Here is a 27846-nt window from a genome sequence, read left to right on the forward strand (position 1 = left end):
AGTAACTCGAGCGCGTCAGATTATGGTATGGGGAGAAACCTGGTACCCTGTAGATGTACCTCTACCATCTCTAAACACAGGGAAGCTCGTTAATGGGGGGCCGAAAAAAATTTATCCTCTGAAAAACTCGAAATCGTCAGATTAAGATAAGGTAAAATAAGTACATGCAAAACAGTGTATATTTCAAAAATCTGACGTTTTGGGCGAGGCGTAAGGAAATGGGTGAGTCACAAAATTTCACAAAAAAAAACGAATATTTCGCGAAATGAAAGATAAATCTAAAAACTGAAAAACACGTGATGAACAAGTTGCTGATATGAGCACATTGTGTAAATGTTGGGATGTAGAAAGTCTAATGCTCACAATCTTATTGAAGGTTTTTATTTAAACAGTTTTTGGGCGACAGGTTTCGGCGTTTACAGTGTATACGCCATCATCAGGCCTTTTAGAAACTGCACAAGATATCAGTACAAGAAATATACACAAATATACACACATACACATTGTACACTGTATATTTCTTGTACTGATATTTTGTTCAGTTTCTAAAGGGCCTGATGATGGCGTATAAACTCTAAATGCCGAAACCGGTCGCCCGAAAACTGTTTAAATAATAACCTTAAAAATACGTGCTCAATATTTGTCAAAAATCTATCGAATGATACCAAACACTACTCCCCCACGGAGAGGGGTGGGGGGTAAATTTATAATTTTAAATAAGAATTCCTCGCTATTTCACGAAATGAACATCAGATCGGAAAACTGAAAAATACACTCATTCAATATGTTTGAAAAATCTGTCGAATGGCACCAAACACGACCCCCACGGAGGTAGGGTGGGGGTTACTTTAAAATTTTAAATAGGAGCGCCCATTTTTTATTGCAGATTCGGATTCCTTGCGTAAAAATAAGTAACTTTTATTTGAAACATTTTTTCGAATTATTGATAAATGGCTATAATCGGAAAAAATTATTGTTAAAAATGGAAAATTAAATTAAAAATAGAAAGTCCCCACTAAAATGGAAAACTTTACCTAACTTTTTTTGGTTTTAGAACCTACTCTTCACATCCCAATAGGTCCCCAAAGCGCTTGAGTGACTGCACATTTAGCATACTTTCCTCCCCTACTATTAAATTTATATTGGTTAAGAAACCGTAATAGTATAATATACTCTAAGAGCACGTTCATATGACAAGCACTCAACGCGCGTTAAGCGCTGGTCATGTGAATATTGCCCTAAGTGATAGTATTATATCATAAATATTTATGATTATTTTATATTTCAGCTCTCTGGCCATGAACAACAACAACAACATTACCAACCAGACTAACAACAATAACAACAACGTTAGTAGCAACAACAATAATTTGTTAAATGCGACAAACGCAAACGTCGTGGCGTTGACGCAAACCAAAAACGAGCAAGAACAACCTGATAACGACACGATAAAGATGTTCGTGGGACAAGTGCCTCGTTCGATGGACGAGAACGACTTAAGGAGAATGTTTGAGGAATACGGCAGGGTACACTCAATAAACGTACTTCGGGATAAAGCAACGGGAGCCAGTAAAGGTAAGATTTTCTGTTCAATTTGAATTGATGGCAAATATAAAAGATGGAATTAAAAAAATAGAGCAAATTTTATTACACAAAACCAAACTTATATGGAATCACCATGTATTTCACAGCAATATTTATTTCTTTTGAAAAAAATTGTTATTGTTGCGAAGAATAACGGTTTTTATTGAAAATAAACAAATCGATAAGACAATCAGATGGTACAGTTCGGTACGGTATGGATTATTTGCTTGAGTTGCAAATTGATCGAAAATAAATAAACTAACTTTTGCGTCCAAAAACAAAAATAAGGTGGAGTGGGGTAAGATCGTAAACGGGGCAAGTTCGTATTAGCTCTAAATCTATCATAAGATACATTTAATTTTACAAGTTAAGAAGTAGAAATCTCTACTAGATTAGTATGAACATATTGACATAAATGTCTCTCACTCAGAAGTAATTCTACCACTATTTTGCCATTTATGAAATGAGAGTACATGAGTAGTAACTATCTAACCTGGAGCTGTTGAAGAAAGTGCCGGTATTTTACAGCAAATTTGGTGTCTTGTGCATTTATTTTTGATAAGTATTAAGAGCATTGCTTAAAGTTTACGTTAAAGAAATAGTTCCTTTCGATTATTTGAAATTTACTGGAAAAAGCACTACTTTGGTCTTGCCCCGCAAATATTAGTGCACGGGGCAAGTTTGGAGCATGTAGCGAGGTAAGACCGGACTTGTGCTTTTTCCAGTCAATTTTAAAGGTTTTTTGTACTTTTTATGGTTTCTTGCTCAAATTATTTATTTATAACCTTCTTTAGATCCAGAATGGTTAGATATTATGTTAGAAAAACGAACCGAAGAGCGTAATCATCAGAAACAATTAAAGGAGCATTAATAGAAATTCGGGCAGGCCATAAATGCCATGCAAAAAACCATTCTTTATATTTAAATGTACAACTTTTAAACCAAGCAACTTATTTTAATCTGGCAAAAAGAATTTCATAAATGACGGGTGAGTAATTCCGATTTTGTCCCATAACATATAAAGATAAATTCCATTGAGCTTTAAATAACTGTTTACAAACTTGCCCCATGTATAGTTACTGTTTTTTCTAATTTTTTACAAAAGTTCTAATTTCCAATGTAAATTGGTGTTTCTGGCAATGCGAAATATAGCGTATTAATGATACTTCACGTTGATACCAAGAAAATGATTTGAAATATAATTTACAAAAAAATTATAAATTCAAACTTAAATAAAACCGCTCCGAACTTACCCCACTCCACCTTATGCCTTATATGGGGTTATAGAACTTACAACGGGGCAAGATTATTAGTCTTGTGGAGCAAGTAATGTTCTCAGGGGGACATCGCTACAGAGCTAAGCGTAACAAAGGGCGTTTTGTACAAAACCTATGCTAGGTAACAGGAATTAGGAAAGCTCAAAAATAAAGCAAGAGAAACTCGCCAAAAAGTAATGACGGCTCGCCACGATCGTTTAATTCTTCAATCAGTTGGAAGACACCCAATCATTTCTCACCTGAAGCTCCAAAGGCAGCTTTTGAAAGCTACAATTTTAACTGTTTCCATTAAAATGATAAGAAGAAGAGTTCATGCCAAGAAGTATACAGCAGGAGACAGTTATGGGTTCCCGAGATATCCAGGCAGCACAAGATTGATCGCCTAAATTGGTGTCTTCAAAACCAAAACTGCAACATTGCGAATTGACGAAATGTGATATTTCCAGAAAAGGCCAGGATTTGTGAAAAATCAGACGACCCATGATAACGTGTACTTAGAGGTCCAGGAAGACAAGCAAGAACGAAAACTGTCAGATCTGTTCACCTATATAATAGGAGAAGTGGAATAATCTGGAGAGGCATTGTGATCTGTAAAAAAACTCCTTTAATTTTCATCCAATAAGTCTTAACTGCTCACAGGTATGTTGATAATTTGTAGTTAGGCTCTGGAACGGTGTAACAGGAGAAAATTTAATTTTCGTGCATGATAATGGACCTCCACATACAATTAGAGTGACTAGAGACTTCATTGAAGCAGAAGATATCCCTTGTTAGGAGTGGCCTACTTGCTCACCCGAACTTAACCCTATAGAGTGTTTGTTGGATATGCTTAAAAGAAAATCAGAGCTCTCCGGGATAATCGATAAAACACCGCAACGGTTAGTAGAAGCTGCTCTTGAAGACTGAAGCAACCTACCACAACAAAATGTTGATAATTTGATTAGGAGTGTGCCCACGCAATTACGTTTGCATACGGACTGAAGGTGACAACACTGACTACACCAAAAAAACATAAATAAATAAAAACAATTTAAAATTGGAAATTTTTTTAAAAAATTTCAAATTTGGTTTTTTAAATACTTTATTGTTTTATTTAATTGTTATGTATTTGTGATTAAATTGTTTTAAAATAAATATCGTTTGACTTCGTGTGTTGGTTTTTTTTTTAAATTCGCACGAAATAATAAGAAATAACAGATGATTCCATATAAGTTTGGTTGTGTGTATTATATTATAGATCATCAACATGGATTTATATCACTTCTGTTGAACTTGTTGCTATCAGTTCTTCTGTGACTATTCTTTTACCCCAGGCTGTGGGTGAAAAAACGTAATATAATTCAGGAATTTTTGAAACCTATCAGGTGTTGTAAAGGACGATGCCAAGAGCAACTTCTACTAAAATGTGACCAAAAATATTGTGAGCTTTATTTTTTATTGCGAGTTTCATTTGTTAAATTTGCAATTTTTAAAGATTTTTAATTTTGCAGCTTAGAATATTGATGTTAGAGAAAAACTTTTGAATAGAAAGTTGTAGTAAATTAAAAAACCTACAATTTGAGCTACGGTACGTTAAATTTAGTTTATTGGTTATTGCAAAACAGCCTGCGAAAAGTCCAAAATGGCCGTTTTTTACAATTGCGTTATTTATTGTAAAAATATTTTTTTTTATATTTTAAAGGTTTAAAATGAAGACTCTCAATTCCAAAAATAAAAGAAAATTGTAAGGCGGGATTAACGAATTTGTTTATTAGATGTTATAAATTGTTTATCCCAAGAGGTCAAATGTCGAAGGCTATAACTTTTTGAAAAAAAATCGTAGAGTTGGTGAAACATCCAGTCTTCTTCTAAAGGGTCATAATTTCATATTCTGATGTAAATAAATGCGTAGAACATTTTTAAACCGCTAATTTTTGGGTTTGAAAATAAGTGGGCAAATTTCGTTATAAACACTTAGAGCTGAAGCGACCCCGTACATCCTATGAGTTTTTAACTTACAGAATATTGTTGCTGAAGATGAACCAAAGATTTATAAAAGAAAATAAAAAATTTCTACGACCAACTGAAGCCGAGCTAAATGTTGGGTTTGAAAATAAGGGGGCAAATTTCGTTATAATCATTTAGAGCTGAAGCGGCCCTGTACATCCTATAAGCTTCTAACTTACAGATTATTGTTACTGAAGATGAAACAAAGATTTATAAAAAAATAAAAAAAAAATACAACCAACTGAAGACGAGATAATTGTTTCTTTTTTCTTAAATCGTAGTGCCTTTATTTATAACAATTAAAAAATTATTTTACAGTCATTGACTAAAGAACGACTTATATTATCTTAAAATAAAAATTATTATAAAATATAGTTACATTTAATTATTAAAAATTATTTTTAAAATCGGTGCTATTGCGAGCAGCCGAATTTTGCAAATGGCCCCGGCGCTCGCTTCAAATCCGCGCGCTCGGAAAATTTTTACGTAACTTGTATTAAATTTTGACCGAAAACAATTTAATAATATTACCATTATAATATACAGTCTGTATACCACTGTATTTGTCTTTCTAGATAAACTTTTATATGTGAAATCTCATTTCTGAAGAAATAATATTACAAAAATGATACATATAGATGAAATATATAACTATATTTTTAATTTTTTCATTGTTATATAAATATAATAATAATAATGTTATTTCTTATTATACAATATAAAACTTTTTCTTCTTGTAGTGACTATCCGTTTTTGATGTTGGCGACCATAATGGCAATCTGTACTTTCACACTAAATCGGTACAGCTGCTCTAAAAAGATTTGTAATTGTCGTGTTGAACGACGCACGTACGTAAATTTTCTAGCAAGGTAATCCTTCGCCTTCCTGTTTCTCAGTTTCCAAATGGGGTTTGCCAAATTGCCATGATGGTCACCAACATCCAAAACGGATAGTCACTACAAGAAGCAAAAGTTTTATATTGTATAATAAGAAGTAACATTATTATTATATTTATATAACAATGAAAAATTAAAAATATAGTTATATTATATTTCATATATATGTATCATTTTTGTAATATTATTTCTTCAGAAATGAGATGTCACATATAAAAGTTTATCAAGAAAAACAAATACAGTGGTAAATAGACTGTATATTATAATGGTAATATTATTAAATTGTTTTTGGTCAAACTTTAATACAAGTTACGTAAAAATTTTCCGAGCGCGCGGATTTGAAGCGAGCCGGGCGATTTGCAAAATCCGGCCGCTCGCAAAAACACCGATTTTAAAAATAATTTTTAATAATTAAATGTAACTATATTTTGTAATAATTTTTATTTTAAGATAATATAAGTCTTTATTTAGTGAATGACTGTAAAATAATTTCGTAATTCTTATAAATAAAGGCACTACGATTTAAGAAAAAAGAAACAGTTATCTCGGCTTCAGTTGATTGTGGAAAATTTTTATTATTTTATAAATCTTTGTTTTGTCTTCCGCAACAATAATCTGTAAGTTAGAAACTCATAGGATGTACAGGGCCGCTTCAGCTCTAAATGTTTTTAACGAAATTTTCCCCCTTATTTTCAAACCCAACATTTAGCGTGGCTTCAGTTGGTCGTAGAAATTTTTTATTTCTTTTTAAATCTTCGTTTCGTCTTCAGCAACAATAATCTGTAAGTTAAAAACTCATAGGATGTACAGGGCCGCATCAGCTCTAAATGATTATAACGAAGTTTGGCCCCTTATTTTCAAACCCAGAAACTAGAGGTTTAAAAATGTTTTACGCATTTATTTGCATCAGAATATGAAACATAACTCTTTAGAAGGAGATTGGATGTGTCACCAACTCTCTACGATTTTTTTTTCAAAAAGTTATAGCCTTCGACATTTGACCTCTTGGGATAAACAATTTATAATATCTAAGCAACAAATTCGTTAATCCGGCCTTACAATTTTTTTTATGTTTGTAATTGAAAGATATTCATTTTAATGCTTTAAAAAATAAAAAATAAATTTTTGTACAATAAATAACGCAATTTTAAAAAACGGCCATTTTGGACTTTTCGCAGGCTATTTTGCAATAACCAATAAACGAAATTAAACTTAACATAGCTCAAATTGTAGGTTTTTTAATTTACTACAACTTTCTATTAAAAAGTTTTTCTCTAGAATCAATATCCTAAGCTGCAAAATTAAAAATCTTTAAAAATTGCAAATTTAACAAATGAAAATCGCAATAAAAAAAAAGCTCACAATATTTTTGTCACATTTTAGTAGAAGTTATTCCTTGCATCGTTCTTTACAACACCTCATAGGTTTCAAAAATTCCTGAATTATATCCTGAAATCGACCTATTTTTCACCCACAGACTGGAGTATTTTAGTTTTCACCAATTTGTGCATTCTCTTATTTTCAGAAATTCTCATGATATATTAAAATCACTCAAGTTTGTTTTTTATATATTTTGGTTATTATACTTTCTTGTTTGATTTTTTGTTTTATTATTGAATCGGTTCAACTACTGAGGGTTATATGCGGATTTTAATTGATATATTATTATTATGCTGCCAATATTCTATGTTTATAGGTTTACTGAAAATTTTTCGTGGCAATCTATTTATTAACAATTTTTGCAAAAATAATTACAACAAAAATAATAGCAAATTATAAAAAGTTGCTTTTCTCGCTTCAAAATCACTTTTGTTAATAATTTGAGTTATGATGAAATGCGCAAAATGTAAATAAACAATTAAACATTCTAAAAAAAATTAGCGGCCATTTTGCAATAGTTTGAACATCGAATTAAAAAAAAATAAAAATATTAGAGTTAGACCTTAAGCCAAGTAGTTTCAAAATTCGGAGTTCTATTTTTATTTTAAAGAGCAAAATTGTCAAGTTTTCCTGCGATGACACATGTGTCATTGCAATTGTTATTTTTTCCCTAAAATTGTTAGTATCGAATTTGATTAACATTAATAATTTTGCACTAAGTTAACAGTTAGGTATACAGTGATGAGTGTGCTAATAACCGGCAAAATGACGAAAAATATGAAAAATATAATACGCTGTGGAATGAAACGAGATGAACTACTTCCTAGAGGTGAAAAATTCGGCGATAGAAACTTATAAATTGACATTATATTGAAAGTTTCCCACTTTTAGGCGTATCAGGTGGGTTTGTCAACTATCACTGTGACACTTTTAGTTGACATACTCCTCCGACCGTTGACATACTCTGTTTCCCACCTTTATTTAAAGGTGGGAAACTATCAATATAATGTCTAATTATAGGTTTCTATAAAAGTGATGAGTGCGCTAATAATCGGCAATGTAGACCTAATATAATGAACAAAAAATATACCGTATTGCAAAAATTATTCGTCGTTTATAAGAGAATCTTTTTTTGAATTTTATATTCTGTTTTAAAATGTAACAAAGTAAACATGACAAATCCAAATGTTTTATTACCTTTTATAATTTAACTAATTAAAACGTTGGTGCATCATTCTGTAAATGAAATTGTCTTCGAGCTTTTAAAATAATTATTCTTTTATTCACTTTTGTTCATGTTTATGTAAAATATTTATCTCTAATGTTTGCTATCTTTACATTTTAAATTTAGTCCAGTCACATAAAAACTGAAGATTAATAATATATTCCATATTTACAAAAGAAATCATATTTTGAGTTGTTTATCAAGTCTTCTTCGAACTACGGATGAAAAAGTACCAAAATATTAACATAATTTTATATCACTTTTGTATTAGCTTCGTGGAAAATATATTCTGTGCGTCAGGTTAACCCATATATTCTATAATATACCAAAACACTTATGAAGACTAAGGAAGATCTACAGTCCTCACTAAAACATTAGTAATACAAAATATAATTGAATATTATAAAAATTCAATGGAAGATAATAAAACCACTACTTCCTTTTAGCGCAAAGAATCGATAGCCAATGTTCGATAATATTGGCAGTCCGCTTTATTTCAGTTTTATAAAACGTATTTTAAATCGATTCCATACCATTGCCGTGTGCATTTAAATCAAGAAGTTACGCGACTATCTGAAACGTTTTACCATCGATTCTTACTCTGAAAAGCTAAAGCACTTGTTATTTTGTATTATACAGCATATATCTGGATTATTCTATTTTTTTTTTTGTTAGTAGGTATATAATTTCTGTTTGCTTGTTTAATTACTCCAGTGTTTCTACAATGCTTTGCCCTCATATTATATTAAAGACACCGCTACTAAAGATACGCATTCTTAAGAATATATTTATATTCAAAACTCATAGTAATTTTTATTTTTATAAATTCCACTTATTTAGGTATTTAGTACTACTCATTTATTCTATTCGTGTTGTGTGTGGTCATAGCTTCCAGTAAGTTTGTAGATCAAATACTGGTACTGGAGACAAAATGTGGTGCTGAAAGTTTTCTGTGCAAATTCGGTCACATTCTCTACCAAAAGAAAAGTTCCTTTGCTCTCTTATTACTAGTCATATGTTTTTATTGACATATAACTTGAGACCTATCTTTCTACTGTTGTTTGCTACGTACTATTATTATAGTTCTTATAACTCTTCAGTTGTCTTAATTCTGCCATTCGATGGGCCTGTCTTGTACTGTTAGGAGTTCTTCTGGGCAATCTTCTCTGAATTTCATGCTATTTTTTATTGAATACTCTATTCTTTTACTACATCTAGTGCCGTCTGTAGATTTCTTACAGCTATATCCAGGTTCCTATGTTTTCCCACGATTCCAGTGTCGTTTGCATAAAAGTTGAGTAGTGTTTTAAAAATCTTTAATTTTGTATGTCAATCCTTCTTGCCATACTCTGTCGAAGGTTGTTTTTCTGGAATTCATTCCAGCCTATCTATCTTTATTTGGAGTCTGGTTTAGATGCCTCGCTCTACGATCTTGTTGACTCCTATAAGTAAGCTGATTGTCCTATAATTTTACGGAATTGTGCACACACACATATGCTCGTATTAACCCCAGCCCCGGGGGACATGTGTGTTCCGATAAAAAAAAGTGGGACCCACGTGTCCGAAGATCAAACCGGTCACACTCCGTAATGGAGTGGTACCTATCTGAACCCCAAGCTATACCACCACCCCTCCTTATCGAAGGACATACCGAATGGGGAGGCGTTTTACCTAACGTTATTTTGGATACCCTGGGTAATGGGACATCCTCTGTATTACTGCATGTTGTTAAGCCACCTGATTTTAGGGGTAGCCAGAAGAGCTTTTCTCCCTATAACGATGATTCCGTTTTCTCCTTATAATGCGGGAATGGGTTTTCTATCATCTCTTACTTAATGTTGTTTGGGGCCTCCATTTCTTTATATATTTTCAACTTCTTATCAGAGTTCTATATTTAATGTCACTTGCAATTTATTGTGAATCGTCTTCGTGAAGTAGCTATTTAGGCAGGTCATATTATACATGTTTGCTACGAAATTAATTTATTTGGTACATTAAATCTTCAAATAATTACTGACTATATATATTGTCTAAGTTTCCTACTATGTGCACAAAACCTCGTCATTTTCAGAAAAAAACTTATAAATTTAACATATAATCATTTAGGATGTTTATACATTTCAAGCAAGATCTTTATGGTCAGTATAAAGAGAAACAAAATGTTAGAGAATATTCAATACATTTTATTCTAAAAACGATTCAGGAAAAAGCTTATAACTTTGACATAGAACTATATATAATATTCGTATACACTTCTTTTACGTAATTTTCCCACTATTGGTTTCTATGCCTGTTTAACTTGTCGCTTCATTCAGACCACTTTGTTTTTTATTTCCTTGTTATTAGGTTCATATCTTGTGCCTATTTCTAGGAGTAAGAGTTGTGGTCTCTTGATCCACAACGTTCTTCAACGAAAATGGTATCTGTTTCTTGACTTTCTACCACAGTCCCATCTTTAATGTCACTTGAACTTTTTGTATATCGTCATCGTCCAAAAAATCGTCCTATTGAAAAACCGGCTGCAACACTGCATAAATCAAAATTTTTTTTTTAAATTCATATTTTCTTCCAAAATTAATTGTCAAATGTACGAAATAGATAAACAGGTTAAATAATTAGCGACCAATGATAGTATTCTGCAACTGAAAATTAGTAAGTACATAGACATTACACAATATACACATTACACAATATAGACAATAATTACGTCTGGTGTAATATTATACCCTACCAATCTTATGAACAATAATTTATAGACTACCTTTTTTCGATGTAAAACAGTTAACAAGTTGTAATCTACTTTTTATTCAGCACATTCAAAACTACGTTCTGATGAACACAAATGATTTGTATTTTATAACTATTTTATTTACTTCCGGTGAAAATTTTCAGCCCCTGTAAAAGTTTCAGCCCCAGTAAAAATTTTTGTCGAACATGAGCTATTAATTTCTGCTCATAATCTTTTGTACGTTAGTGTCGCCCATTTCTATTTATGTATGTATCATGTCTTGATATACATATTATATTTATTAATTTTTAAATAGTTTAGTAGAAATTATGACTGTACTAATATTTTCGCTCCACATTTACTCCATTTCAAATTTAACATCCGTTTTGTCAGGTAAAAGTTTTTACTTTTTCGTTTCTTTTCTTTGACTTCCCGTAGCGCGGAAGTAAAACGCATTCGAAAAACTCGTTCCCGTTGCCGTTTTTCATTATTTTTCGGCCGCATTGAAATACGACAAAAGAATCGAAAGCAAACAAAAAGTTGACGGCAAACAAATGAAAATTATCTATTATGCGACGTACATACCCGAAAACAAAACATGTTCACGCTCTACTAATGCTGTCAAGCAAGTAGATTATAAGCAAAATATTGGATTTGTCGTGAGTTAATTTGGTTTGATCAATATCTTTTTTAAGAGCGTATGCGCAATTATTTTACGGCTATCCCTACTTTTTCTTTCTTTGCACGGCAAAGTAAGTGTAGAAAAATTTTCACTGGTATGAAGATATAAACATTAGTTGACAATGGCATTGTGATCAATACCTTAGAGATGGCTTTTGAATGTTCTTGGATAAGCCTTACTTGTATAATCGCTTAAATTATTAATTCAGTTAAATAATATCTTTTATTATTTTTTCACTTACTATGTATGCAGTGGTGACAATAATTTATATAAATTGCTCGTCAAAAGTTAGGGATATAGAAAATTCTGCTGAATTTTCAAAGTAGATTTTTTCGTGAACAGATTAACGGATTCCGCAAATTTTTATTATTTTAGATTTTTCTTTAGTATTTACACAGTTATGCAAAGGTTTACTCAAACTTATTTTTTGTACTTATACTGGGTGGAAGAAAAGGAATGTTTTTCTTATGTTAAGTTTGAGACGCCCTGTAGGGAGGACGAGGTATAAATGTGAGTATACTTCGAAATCGTATTGTAGTCTTATATTTTATGAACATTTTGTTTTTTGAATGTCCCTGATATCTTTAGAAACAAAAAAAATAGACGGTTTTGTAATTTAATATGTGTTTTAACCGAAACAATAGTTTGAGACACCTTGTAGGGAGAAAAAGGCACAAAGGTGAGTATACCTCTTTATTATGTTTTAGTCTCATATTTTGTGAATATTTTATTTTTTTAATTTCTCTAATATCTTTAATAACAAAGAAAATATACTGTCTATTACTCTTTAATATGTGTTTTAACTGACCACATGCATCACATCACACATGTGAAACATAGAAACACATATTAAAGACATATTAAAGAGTAATACCGTCTAGTCTCTTTGTTAGTAAAGATATCAGAGAAATTAAAAAAAATAAAATATTCACAAAATACGCGACTACAACATAATATCGAGGTATACTCACCTTTGTGCCTTTTTCTCCATACAAGGTGTCTCAAACTTTTGTTTCGGTTAAAACACATGTTAAATTACACAAAGCCGTCTATTTTTTTGTTTCTAAAAATATCAGGGACATTCAAACAATAACATGTTCACAAAACTTAAGACTACAATACGATTCTGATGTATACTCACATTTGTACCTCGTTCTCCCTACATGTCTCAAGCTTAACATAAGAAAAACATTTCTTTTCTTCCACCCGGTATAAGTACAAAAAATAAGTTTGAGTAAACCTTTTCACAATTGTGTAAATACTTAAGAAAAATCTAAAATAAAAAAAATAGCGGAATCCGTCTGTTCGCGGAAAAATCAACTATGAAAATCAGCATAATTTCCTATATCCTTAACTTTTGACGAGCAGTATATTATACAATAAAAACTAATATTCGAGAAAAGAGAAAAAGCGATCAAGTGATTTTTTATTTACTATGGAACGCTTAAATATACTTTTCATATCTTTAATAACAAAATACGTGGATCACAGATATATCCTAGTGTATTATCTGCTTGGATCTTCCATAAATAATACACAAAAAAAAAGTTTATTAAGTTCACCTCTGAAATCAACTATTTATTAAATACACTGTCCACATTATTATTTAATAAAAAACTCAAAATATTTCTGAAGCCGTGTCACATATTTAGTAGTCTTATTTGTCACTGTCCTGTCACCAAATTCTGTTCGACTGACTTCGTTGTATGAAAATGATAGCGAATGTTCTATTTGAAAAACTAATAAACGTTTTTGAAAAATTTAATGTTAAAATGAAATTCTGTTCGACTGACTTCGTTGTATGAAAATGATAGCGAATGTTCTATTTGAAAAACTAATAAACGTTTTTGAAAAATTTAATGTTAAAATGAAAGACTACATTATTACCGATGGCCGACATTCTCTTAGATTAAATAAAATGTTTCTTTAGAATGAGTTATATAAAATTAAAAACACTAAATTTTTTTACTTTTTTCACTGCTGTAACTTATAGATGTACTGTTAACTGTTAACTTATAGACATTATAGAAGATTTCAGGGACTTTCGTCTCTCGGTAATAACGCAGTCTTTCCATCTGCGTTTAAATTTTTCAAAAATAGGTACTTATTAGTTTTCTCAGGATTCTAAAAAAAAAATTAATGCATTTAAAAAGCATTGAAGCCGAAATTTTGCGCCTATCTTATTAAGTATAAATAAACAAATTATAAAAATAAGAAAAATAGTCGTTGGAAGCAAGGATATCAAGACATTTATTTCAATACCTCCAATAGGAATAGATATCCGTATCTATGTGTAGATAGATCATCCAATTGATAGAAAAAAAATGTCTTAAATTAATAGACAGAAACAGATGTGAATTTATGTACGAAATGTTCTAAAAAAGATCAAAAATCAATCGTGAAGCGTTTAACACGATTCACCGGTTGGAATAATGTATCCCTCATTGCTGGTTTGCTGTATCACTTGACAGGCATATTATAGTTGAAATTCTTTGGTTTATTAAAATTTATTTTGTGTTCTCTAGACATTCTAATTCATTAGATATACTAACGTTACGAAAATAAGGAAGTCTGGGTTAAAAATATCCATTTTATTTTAAATTTAAATGATGGGTCATAATTATAAACAGTAACAGAAATGATATTTGGTGGTAGCTCCATTAAAATTCAACTTTGCAATGTTCTGTTCATAGATAGCACCAATCTTCTCATGTTGTATTCAACAAGCTCCTCCCATACTTGCTCAAATGCTTTCCATAGTTCAATTCTATTCAATGGCCTGAGGTTTCTTTCATAACATTAACATGAGTTTCAAGAAATATTTCATGACACAATTCTACTCATATCTTCTTCTTCTGCTGCCGACTCCACTAATGACGGTTGACTATAACCATTGCAAATTCGTCTATATTTTCTGCTTTTCCTAAAAGCGTCTGTGTGTTTAACCCGGTTTAATAGCGAATATTTTTCAGCCAGGATAGTTTTTGTCATATACCAGGACCCATTTTCCTTCGATTTTACCCTTCATAATCAGCTGCAACAACTTGTATTATGCTCATCATTTCTAAGTAGATGCTCCAAATATTCTGTCTTACGCATTTTAATGGCGGTAAAAAGTTATCTGTCTCTTCCCATTCTGTGCAACAACGTTTCGTCCGTAATATGATCGTTTCATGTTATTTTCAAAGGTCTCCTAAAAAGCTACATCTTAAAATCTTCCAGCTTTCTCATTAAGTCAAGATTAACAGTCCAGCGTTCGACGCCACAAAGAAGAATAGAGTGGATAAACCATTTTACCACCCGATATCGGATTTGTAGATTGAGTCTTTGGTTACTCAGAAATTTCCTCGTCTTCAAAAAGTCTGCTCTTGATTGCTCTATCCTTGATCTAATGTCTGATTTGGTATTTAGATCTTGCGTAATCCAGACTCGTAAGTATTTCTTTTTGTTCACTTGTTCAATATCTTCATTTTTTATCTGGATCATGTAATTACTTTGCCCCTTTTACTGATAACCATGGTTTTTATTTTCTTTATGTTTGCGTCTACTCAAACTGTTTCCCAGTATTACAAATTGTGTTTAGTAGAGTCTGCATGTCTTTCTCACGTTCAAAGATAAGCTTTCTCCCTTTCTATTCATATGCACCGGTCAATTCTCATATTGGAAGATGTAGTTGTTATTAAGGAACCTATGGATCACTCATGGCAATATTATATTCTCAAGAATATATTTGTAATATTATCCTGTTAATTTTTCTTCCATATGCAAACAAAGGCCCATGTCTTTAGCACTTATTCATTTTCTTACGTTGACCGAGAATCCTCCACTATTTCTTAAATGATGAGTATACCGTTCATCATACCAATGATATCACGACCTATAAACTCTTATGCGATCATTCCTACATGATTGAAACACTTCTTTACATCGAAAAATGCAACGCTAAACCAATAGTTATGCTTATGGCATATAAATTCTTTACAAGATGGAACTCGTCTCCTCTTGTGATCCCCAGTCCAAAAAGATTTCCTTGAAGCTGCACAATTATCAATTCACTTGCTTTAATGCTGGCAGTGCGAATGCTGCCCGGAAACGATGCCTCCTTGTTAGTTGTTTGGAGCTGTGGCAAAAGTAGCTTTTCTTAGATAATCTACCTACATCTCATATTGTTGCTCACAGGATCCTCAACCTTGCACACTTGACGAGCATATTTTAGAACAGGTCAACAATTTCAAATTCCTGGGATATTGGATCGATGGCTGTGTAAATCCTGATATGGAAATAACACCGAGAATAAAACAGGACAGAAATTTTTTAAAATACTCAAAAGTCTCTTATGTGATTTTAAAATAAAATTTTAAAGTCGACAACTCGAAACTTGGTATCTTAAAACGTCAACTGTAAACAAATTGGAAGTCTTTGAAATGCAGATTTACCCGAGGACCCTCAAGATTTCACGGACATCGCGTACCTCAAATGAACAGGTGCGGAGTAAAATAGGCAAGGAACAGGAACTTTTTAACGCATTTAGACTTAGGAAAATCTTATACCTAAAAGATATTAAGTACTAATATACTCAAATAACAGTGAGGAGAAATATTGAGGGTAAGAGAGGACTAAGAACGTAAAGGCTATTGTGCTTTGTAATGGCGATTGTGTGTTGTGCCAAAACCACGGCACAATTGAACAAGTGCATAAGGTGGTAGAAAAGATACAATCAGCTTTCCAGGAATAGAGTTTTTGCAATGCCATTTTCCTAGATGTAAGTCAAGCATTTGACAAGGTTTGGCACCAAAGAGTGTTATTCGAACTGCAGAAACAAGTTTCTCAGCCGCTATATACAATACTAAAATCATACCTCAAAGAAAGGCTATTTTATGCAAGGTACGAAGAAAGTGTGTCTAACATTCACAACTTAAATGCTGAGGTCCCACAAGGCAGCGTCTTGGGACCAATTTTCTACACAATATTTACAGATGATTCTCCATCGCAGCATTCGCAGGTTATACTGCAATTCTGGTAAAAATCCCAGCTTTCATACAGACAGCTGAAAAAATTGCAACAAAACATACATTTAATTGAAATATGAGCTAAGATATTAAAGATAAATATCAACGAAGCAAACTCAGTTAACGTAGTATTCACTGGATATCACAAAGAAACACCGGATATCCTAATGCATAACAAGAAAATTCCTAAAAATGATACTGTAAAATATCTTAGATTACACCTTGACAAGGATCTAACATGGAAAACACACATTAAAATCCGCCTTATTTTTATCTAACAAACTACTAGTGTATACAGCAATCATTTGGCCCACCTGGACATACGGGATTGAACTGTGGGGAACTGCAGTAGACAGCAACCTAGCAATACCAGAGCGATTTCAATCCAAGGTTCTTGGTGCCATCAAAAATCCACCGTGATTCATTCCAAATGCAGACACTTACACGGACTTGAGGGTCGAGACGGTGAAGCAAATGATCGTCAAATGGCAGTGATATAGTTATTTTCCTAACAAGTGCAGAAAGTCATACTTTTCCGCACGCGACTGCAGTTTGCCGAACGATGCGAAGCGGGAGTTATATATGAAAATACATACACAAATTAATTCTTTGGCAAGGTTGTCAAAACCAAAGTTTCAGCATAATTGGTTAGCATGACGACAAAAAATTGAAAAAAAAATTGAAAAAAAAAAACAAAAAAATATGAAAAAAAATTACAAAAAAAATTTAGTATAAAAAAGAATTTAAAGAAAAAAAATCACTAAGAGGATTTAAACCTTCGAGGGGTTGAACCGGGTTGACATCTTACCGTAGTGACAAAAAAAAAAACAAAACAAAAAACAAAGCAAAAAACAAAACAAAAAAAAAACAAAAAAAATATACAAAAAAGAATGCATTTATTTTAAATATTAACATTAATTATTTAATTTGTAAAATGTATATGTTACAGTTCAAGTTGATTCTCAGTCAGAGTTGACTCCAACTAGTTGGAGTCAACTCCAACTGAAACTAGCAGTAAAAGTTGATTTTAAAAATTTAAATCAACTTTTACTAGTTGGAGTTGACTCTTCCTGGATCGATTCAGTAAATGTTGATTATACGAGAATCTCAAGTGCATTTTTGATGAGTGTGCGTTTCTTTGTTTTGACCGTTTCAACTACTTATTAGTATAGTCTGTAACGTCGCCCCCGTTAGGTAAATTATTCTGATTCGATTTTTTGCACAAACTTACTCAAAGAAGTACATCCGTATAACAATCCTTATAACAAATACACAGGGTGTCACGCGGTACCGCGGTCGAAAAATTGTTTAACCAATTTCAGTAAAGTCAGTCAGTAAAGTGACTCTTTATCGAAAGAGTCTGATATTACGAGCAGAGGAACAGACGCGTTCGATAAAGAGTATTGAGGTGGTAAAATTGTATCGTCAATCATAAAAAACATTAACACTTACTTAAACTTTGAGGATTTTTTTTTAATTTTAGACGAAATAAAAAATTCGTATGACAGTAATGACAGATGACTTTTGCATGATGATCGGTTTTGATGTGTAATCGATAGTTATCAATATTGTATACCTACCTAATTACTAAATCTGTAAAGTTTTGATTTATTTTGTATGAATATAATTGCGAAACACTATAGAATTTTACCTTTTGTGTAAATTTTATTAATAATAAGATAAATTTCGTACAATATTTTTAATAATTAAAGTAAATAAATTTTAATTTCACTCAAATAAATAATCGATTGCTGACATTGACCACTTACATTCAATCTCGGTTAATTTGATTAATTATCGCGGCAGGTAAAGTAACATCCTTCTTTCAATACAACAAAGTGTTACTTTACTGCCGAAAATGAGGACAAATGACAATACTGACTGATTTTAGTGAAGTTTGGCGATAAACAATGATTTTAAACAAATTCGCAAAAATACATAATTTTTTCCTTTCGTACAAAATTTTTTTTAGATCTGTTGGGCCTTTTTTCTCTAAAATTGACTGTTGTCGAGTTATTAGCTACTTAAAATTTGAAAAACGCCAAAATAACCATTTTCAAGGTTTAATAACTCGGTTAAAGATAATTATTGTGTGAAAGTCGAGCGAGTGGCCGTGGAGTAACGGCATAATCGCTGGCCTCATACGCCAGTGCACGTGGGTTCGAGCCCTGCTAAAGACAAACCATTTTCATTTTCAATAATGACACGAGCCGTCTCACCGTGCCTCGGAGAGCACGTTAAGCAGGCGGTCCCACTGGGCTAGTGTACATCGACACTAGTTACTTGAAACAGGGTTAAAGATGTAATTGGCGCCGGAACTGTCCGAAAGGCAAAAATGCCATACGATATTATATATTATGAAAGTCAGAAACTAAAAAAAATCAAAGATTAAAACTACCTCTATAAGATCCTGAAGAAATTTTTGTCATTATTTCATTAATAAGATATTATTTTTAATTATCAACAATGAGCGCTAACCTTGTATTGAGGCGGCCGTCAATGTGAGTGCGAGTGAGATTCACCATTGGACGGCCGGAATGGTGCATCTCTTTAGCACTCCCCATTGACGGCCGCCTGATACGCACTTAGTGCTCATTGTTAATAAATAAAGATAAAGCTTAGTAATAAAATAGTGACAAACATTTCTGCTGGATTTTGTAGAGGGGCTATAAACTTTGATTTGGTCACTTTCTGACTTTCATAATAATGGATTTTAATGGAGTTAAGCCTTGAAAATGGCTATTTTCGCATTTTTCAAATTATAAATCGCGTATAACTCGACAACAATCAATATTAGAGAAAAATCACAAAATACCTTTTTTTGCTCAGAATAACCCAAATGATCTAAAAAAAATTGTTCGGAGTGAAAAAATTATTTTTGTGAATTTGTCTAAAAAAAAAATTGTTAACAATTTATCGATCAAGGTACTGCCTGGCACCCAGTAGATTGGTTATAAGGACCTCTTTTTGAGTAAGTTTGTGCAAAAAATTCGAATCGGAGTAATTTACCTAACGGGGGCGACGATACAGCCTAGACTAATTTGAACATATTCAGTAACATTTAATTTCTAGAATCGGCTGTTTGTGTGAATCAGAATCAACTTTTACTAAACGGCATTGGGAAGAGTATACTTTTCCTAGTTGGAGTCTACTTTTACTAGTAAATGTTGAATATAAATCTTCATTTTATATTTAAAATCAACTTTTACTGAAACCAGCCGTTAGAGTTGACTCCAACTAGTTGGAGTCAACTCCAACTGGATAATCAACTTGAACTGTAACATATACACTATGTGTTCTTGATAAATATTAAGTATAAAAGATTTATAATATTTATTAACATAGTATGTACATTACCTGTAATAAGTAGGTAAAATAATAAGTAAAAAATTGTAATATTATTATAATAACCATGTTTTACTAATTGGCAATATCTTTAATACATTTACATTTGACTGAGACTGGCTGAATGACTATAGTCCAAGCAAAAAAAAAAGGCATGACGACGATCTTGGTTTCCATGACGACGATTCAAAGCCACTGTTATTGTCTACTGATTTGGCTTTCGAATATTATGTCAAAATTATTTTATTTCATCGAACTCTCGCGTTAATTTCATTAAATTCATGAACACAATAAGATATATTTGAAATAAATTAGTAAATAATATCTAAATATTAGTTTATTGCATGTATTATAATTACTTCAATGCTATATTAACATATCTAAATTAACACGCGTGCGGAAAAGTAAAAGTATAGTTTGATAGTCTCCTTTACTCGTTATTCTCTGCGAACTTACGCCATTTTTTTCGGTCCCTAGCTAATTCTTTGGCTTCCTGCCACGATTATCCTCTATTCTGCAATATTTCCATCACACTGGTATTCCACGTTTTCCTTGGTCGGCCTCTCCTGTTTTTCCCTATCGGCCTCGCTTCTCATATCATTTTAACCTGTCTGCCGTCGTTCATTCTAAATAAGTGCCCAGTCCATTTTAATTTCTTTTCATGAATTTTTTCCTTTAATGAATTTACTTTTAATTGTGTTCTAATATCTTCGCTACGTCTTTTATCGGTTCTCCTAACTCCCACGACTTTTCTTAAATACCTTATTTCCGCGGCTTGCAACCTCTTTTCTTGTTTGTAGTTCAATACCCAATTCTCTGCTAGATATGTAGTGATAGGTACGTAAATTGTTTTAAATATTATCGTTTTGGTTTTCCTTGTTATTTCTTTTTATTTAAGAAGTTTTTATACAGCGAATGTTCTTGTGGCTGCTTTTATCCTATTTCCAATTTCGTCTTCTTGGGTCCCCTTCTTATTTAAAATTATTCCAAGGTATTTAAATGTATCTACCTGTTCTATTGTTTTGCCTTGGATTTTAATATTTAGGTTAACAATCTTTCTTGGATATTGTCATTACTTTTGATTTTTCCATATTAATTATTAGATTGTAATTTTTTAATTCTGCCTCCCAAATTCTTATGTTCTCCTCCAGAGCTCTTTCAGTTCTTGCCACAATAACAATATCATCTGTAAATACACAGGCTTCGATTTTAGTTGGTTGTAGGTTTCTGGTTTCTATATCGTATGGTAAATTTTTTTGTTTTTGGCCAGCACTTTAAAATTACTTCTTCTGTTACACAGATAAACAGTAGGGGGCTCAATATCCCTCCTTGTCTGACTCCGTCGTTATTCGTAAATTTGCTGGAAATAAGATTGCCTGTTCTTACCTGATTTATGGTATTGCAATACAAACTCTGGATTGTAGTTATCAGTTCCATATCCACTTCCTAATTTGTCAAGCTTTGCCTTATTCCCTCTCTGCTCACCATGTCAAAAGCTTTTTTCATATCTAGGAATCCCAAGTATACCGTTTCATCTTTTAGTATGGCTTTTTCATAACTGTAGAGTGAAGATATGGTCCTGGATGCTATGTGCTGGCCTAAACCCACTTTAAATATCTGCTAATCTAGGCTCGACTAAATTCCGGAGCTTCCGTTCTAGGATAATTTCGTAGACTTTTAATGTTGAACAGAGCAACGATATGCCTCTGTAATTTCCAGATTCTTTCGAATCTCCTTTTTTGTGTATAGGCAATATTATAGCCGTGTTCCAGTCACTCGGTATTTTTTTAGTTTTTTATGTTAGGTTTAAAAGTTTATAAAGTTCCTTTTTGCCCAATTCTCCCAAAAATTTTAACAACTTGGCATCTTATCCATCTATACCTGCAGCTTTGCCTATTTTTAGTTGCATTAAGGCATCTTTCACTTCATTAATTTGAATTTTATTGTCCCCAATTACATCTTGTTCTTCTGTGGTTGTATTGTTTAACTTTGCTGTTTTGCCTTTTGCCGTTGTCTTGTCTTTGCTTAAAAGTTCCAAAAAATATTTTTCCATCTTTCTATAATGTGGTCTTCTTCAGTTATTATGTTTCCATTCCGATTTGTAGTTCCTTTCTCATATTTTCAGTACTCGGTAAAATAATTTATTATTATGGGTTCTATTTTCTAGGACTTGATAGTCCTTCTTACATATGTTCGTTTGACAAAAATGCTTAGTGTGGCTTACTGTGATGTAACATATTGTATTTCAAAACAAATTAAAAAAAAAAACTAAATTTTAATTATTGAGTCTCTGAATCCCTCATTTTTAATTGGATTCATATTGAAATACATCAATATTAACTTCCGCAAATTTCATTTTAGCTGCCGAAAACAATACCTTGGCAGTTAGTTTTTTACTGGAAAAACTAGGATTAACGACTGAACTTTTCCCTTCAGTTTTTTGTCTTCCATAGAAATAGGATACATTAAAGTGATGAAAACTCATTAAAAATTTTTCAATCTCTCAACGATGAGTGTCTTTTTTCTGCGAAAAGTTTTTAATGAAAAGGTTCAACATCCCGACATTCTCGTCCCATTCAGCTCAACCTACAGGACGGCTTCAATATATTGTTATATAAGAAGCGAAAATTAAAAACCCTTTGAAACTTAATTGCAACTCGTTTCTACATCTGCTTTTATAAGAAGCCCAAAAAGAAATTAAAAGCTGTCATTATGTTAATGAACGTTAAAGAATAGAAAGTTTAGTCTTTTTGATATCTGGTAGGAAAATCCCATATATCAAGGAACCTAAAATATTCGATTGTTTTCATTTACCATACCTCCATTGTAAGGTTTTCCAGACAGGAAAACCATACACGTGGTTTTGATATTATTGATGTAAAAAAGAACTTACACGTCGATCGTTATTTTTAGTGGGACCTAATTTGTAAATATAATATCATCCTCAAATTTCAACCCCCATAGATTAGCTGCCCACTACCAATATCCGAAATAGACATAGGTATGGATAATTTTCATCTGCTTAAAAATGAGCAAGCAGTATTTGTAGATGGTTTTAGCTTTCAAGAATTTGTTTATTGGTTTCTTATTACTTATTACTTTCATTATAATGGTTAAGACGCGATATAGTTTCTAAATAAAGAAATTAAATTTGAAATTATTAAATATATTTGAAACCATAATACAGGGTGTCCAGAATCTCTACCGACAAACGAAGACAGGAGATTCCTCAGATAATTTTAAGACAATTTAACCCAATTCATCTAGTCCGAAAATGCTTCCTAAAGGAGCTAGAGCTATTTGAAGATGGCGTCTGGTAAGTAGTTTTTCTTAAATATCTCCAGAACGTTTCTATTTAGGAAAACAAAAATTGGTACTCATATTTATCTTCCAGAGATCAATCTATTCCATCCATTACAAATTTCTAGTTCCGGTCATAGGCGTCCGTTTTGGGTAGGTTAACCCGGGAGCAGTCGCGCTCACTTCTGTAACGTAAGTAGTCGCACGTAGAGAAAAAATCTCACAATATAGATTTAAATACAGTAATACCTCGACTTACGCTACCCCGACTTACGCGATTTTCAAATTTTGTCGATTTGTTATTTGATATGCGATTTTAAAATCTTGTCGATTCATTATTTGAGCGCCACACAATCGTTTAGTTATCGACGGACGAGATAGAATTAGCAGCCACACACTATTGCTCATCCAATGTTATTATACATGTTTCATGTTTGGACTTTTCACACGGAATCAGCGATTTTATTTTGTATTAGATATTTCTTATCTACAGTTTTGTCTAATGGAGTGGGTGTTTGTTACTTTTATAAAGGGATTTTTTGTTTTATATCTAAGAAGATTTGAAAGAGTAATAATGTCATCCAAACGAAGTAAAACTCATCCGCCTGTATTACGTAATTAAAGATTTTGAATCAAAAATGAAATTTTGAGAATTATCAAAAAAGTTTGATCTATCGAAATCGACGGTCAGAACAATTATAAAGTGCAAGGAAAAAATTCTCGATGCTGTAAAATGTGCACAATCTTTGAATTCCACCATCGTATTTAAACGTCATGGTATTATCGCCGATATGGAGACAATGTTAAAATTATGGTGTGATAATCAGGTGAATGTGAAAAATTGTCCTATTGACCAGAACACAGTGTGCTCCCAAGGTAAGCTAATTTTTGGCATATTGAAGGAGGATGATGAAGAAATCGCTAAAATGAAGAGTTTAAAGCTAGTAATGGTTGGTTCAGCCGATTCAAAAGTCGCTGTAATTAACATAGCATCGCAGAAAGCGGAGAAGCGGCAAGTGCTGATAAAATAAATTGCATTTTTTTTAACTTCCGATCCCAATTAAAATAATTTATGTACATACATATACGAAATTATTCCCCGACTTACGAGAATTCGACTTACGCGATTATCGCTCGGTCCCACCTATCGCGTAAGTTCGGGGTATTACTGTACGGATTTAAATCAAATTTCTATTTTACAATATTTTTATTTTCTTGTTATGATAAAACATTTCTAACAATTTTAAAGCTAATTAGTTCTCACCAAAGCCATAAATTCCACAACAAAAAATAAAAAAATAAACAAAAATACAAAAAAATGTCTATGCGTTACTACGATCTTCCTCGAGGCACTTACGAGTGGAAAGCAATGTTTAAAAATGTTTTATCAAGTTATCACGGAAAAGCATAAAATGTGAGATTTTTTCTAACGGCGCGACTGCTCCCGTGTTAACAGTTATATTGTCGCATAACTTTTTTGTTTTTAATTTTTAAGAATTTTTCAGTCTGGATTATTAAAATGTAAGGTATTATAGTACTAAAAGGTACTCTTACCTTAAGTCGATAGGATACACCATTTTCTAGAAAAATCGATTTGAAAATTTTTTGTTTCTTAAATATTACAGAAAAAATAAAAAAAAAACTGTTTAGAAAAACGATAACTGGTACGTTTATTTATAATCCAGATGTGAATCGATTTAATTAATTACGAATTTCTAGTACCGGTCATATGCGTCCGTTTTGGGTAGGTTAAGGGTTATTTTTTCGCATAATTTTTTGGATTGAATTTTTAAGAATTTTTGACACTACATTATTAAATTATGAGGTATTCTAGTAATAAAAGTTACTCTTGCCTTAAGGTGGTAAAATACACCGTTTTTTTAAAAAAAAATTTCGAATTGTTCAAATTCAGGAAACGAAAAATTTTCAAATCCATTTTTCTAGAAAACGGTATGTCCTACCGACTTAAACAAGAGGCTTGTACTACTAGAATACCTCACAATTTAATAATTCAGTACCAAAAATGGTTAAAAGTTAAAAACAAAAAATGTATGCGATAAAATAACCGTTGCCCTACCCAAAAGGGACGCATATGACTGGTACTAGAAATTCACAATGGATGGAATCGATTTATATCTGGAAGATAAATATGTGTACCAATTTTCGTTTTTCTAACAAGAAGCGTTCTGGAGGATCTATTTAAGAAACACTAATTACAAGACACCATCTTCATAGAGCTCTAGCTACCTTAGGAAGCATTTTCGGACTAAGTGAATTTGGTTAAATTGTCTTAAAATTATTTGAAAGTCTTCTTTTGTCGGTAGAGTTTTTAGACACCCTGTAATATATAATAGATCACCTATTTTTAATCAACCATTGACCCAAAATAAGAATGCACCTCTGAGCATGGCTTATTGCTGCAATTTGGTAATGTGTGTTTGTTTATTCCCATGAATCCTTTCATAAGCCGGCATACATATTATTAACATTTTGTTTTCTTTTGCCAGGTTGTTTAGGATATCTTTGCAGTTTCACGCCAGTTTTTTTTTTCAGTGACTGGATTCTTTACTAACTAGAATATCCGCTTGGCTATGTATATAAATATTGGTTCTGTTTGCTTTGGGGCCTGTGTCCGTGATTTCATTACTGCAGGCCACCAAAGCAAAAACTTTAGCCTGGAACACAGTCGTATATTGATCTAGTCTGTAAGGTTTGTTATAATTACATGTCTGTCCAAAGACTCCTTATCCAGCACAATGGGCAATTTTAGATCCATTAGGAAACCATATTACGTCCCCAATAATGGGAATTTTTGTTTTCTAGATAATATAATTGTCTTAATTTTCTCAGTCAAGATTAGTTCTGGAGTCATCATACTAGAATTAAAATCCACAAGAATTTCCTATAGCTGGAATACCATTAATGACAAAAATTTGAAGAAAAGTCTTCTGCATAAAAGGTGTATTTATTTTAAATTATTAATTTTTTTAGCGGTTTTTTAAAATAACTATATTTTATGCCGAATATTTTTCTTCAAGTATTTGAATTGATCTGAAAGATGGATTGCTGAAGTTTAATCGCAATAATATTGTTCGTCCGCTATAACTTTATGCGTCACGATTCATTTTCAAATACATTAGGCCAAAACAAAGTAAAACGTACGCCGATCATTGTAGTGTATAGTATACAGTATACAAAATGTATAGACCTACACATCGACGTTCGTTTCACTTTATGTTTTGACTTAATTTGTTTGAAAATGAATCGTGACGCATGGGAAAAGTTATAGCGAACTAACAATATTTGAGTGACTATTAAATTTATAATTCGGTCTCCAAATATTAGTTGCTTTAAGCTTCAGGATGGATATAAAGGCCACAGCCGGAATATATGATTCCAATGGGGATACCTGTTATAGCCTCTAGCGATGTCTCTCGTGTACTATTTAAGGCTTTTGTCATATTTAGAAGCACTGGTATTTGTAGGTTGGTGTGAGAGGTCGCGTAAGATTGCACAGCCGTATTTTTCCACCAAAGTACTGAAACATTAACTGTCCATCGTATCACTAATGTGAGTGCTATGTGTTATGTTGTTAAAAGTGAGTGCTCCAATCGAGGTTGAAATCCAGATATCTAGTTCAGAATCTAGATATGGGTCATTCAACGAATATGGGACTCTCTTGGATTATCTTGACAATGAATATTTTACTGTGCAAAATATGAAGAACGAAAGTAAACTGAAAATTACATTGTTGTTTATTGGAATATTTATTAAAGCCATTTACTTTCGTACTTCTTACGTTGCACAGTAAAATATTTGTTGTCGAGATAATCCAAGAGAGTCGTACATTGTACATTCGTTGAATGACCCATACTTTATCTCATTGGTTCGTTCTATTACCTCCCCAAATAATTTCAGCTCACTCCGTCCAGTAATATTTCTCTTATTTGTAATAGGCTACTAGTTTAATGTTGGTTTATTAAAATGGGTTTTATGATTGGCAAGAGTACTGGGGAATTTTTCGCTAAATAGTCACTATTGCAATCTTGTCTGCAAAACCTTGGACCCAAAATTCCTTGACTGCTTAGTTCATGAGTCAGGTCATCAATGACCATACTCCTTAGTTTTTCTAAGCTTTATACATATCTGTGGATATTATTGTGCTCTAAAGCGTCTGACACTTCCTTATACCTTGCAAGCTTTATTGTAAAAAGCGTCGTTTTAGGTTTCGTTACACTGATGTTTTTTGGAAGATTGTTCCCGATTTTTACAGGCCTGGGTGTTTTTATGTATTTTCTTAATTGCCTTCATAAAGTTTATGTTCTTCTTCTTCCCAAAGTGCTGTCTGCCAATTTGAGGTTGGATATCGTCATCATTATCCTTACTCTATCTACCACCGCATGTAAAGCAAACCATTAAATTTTTCAACCAAGA

The 27846-nt window shown here is 32.2% G+C and overlaps 1 protein-coding gene across 5 annotated transcripts in view; it reads left to right on the forward strand.

Moving 5' to 3' along the window:
- The window catches only part of LOC114330181 (CUGBP Elav-like family member 1), a 1522900-nt gene that overhangs the window by 691976 nt on the left and 803078 nt on the right, over positions 1 to 27846 (forward strand). For all 5 annotated transcript variants that reach the window (XR_007696141.1, XR_007696140.1, XM_050642756.1 and 2 more), the window contains one exon: positions 1289 to 1575. Coding sequence is in view for 3 of the 5 variants with exons in the window: in XM_050642756.1 (XP_050498713.1) it covers positions 1289 to 1575 (287 nt within the window). In the remaining 2 variants the exon portion in view is untranslated. The remainder of the gene's footprint in view (positions 1 to 1288; positions 1576 to 27846) is intronic.

The sequence above is a fragment of the Diabrotica virgifera genome, chromosome 2, assembly GCF_917563875.1.
Source record: "Diabrotica virgifera virgifera chromosome 2, PGI_DIABVI_V3a".
NCBI lineage: Eukaryota > Metazoa > Arthropoda > Insecta > Coleoptera > Chrysomelidae > Diabrotica > Diabrotica virgifera.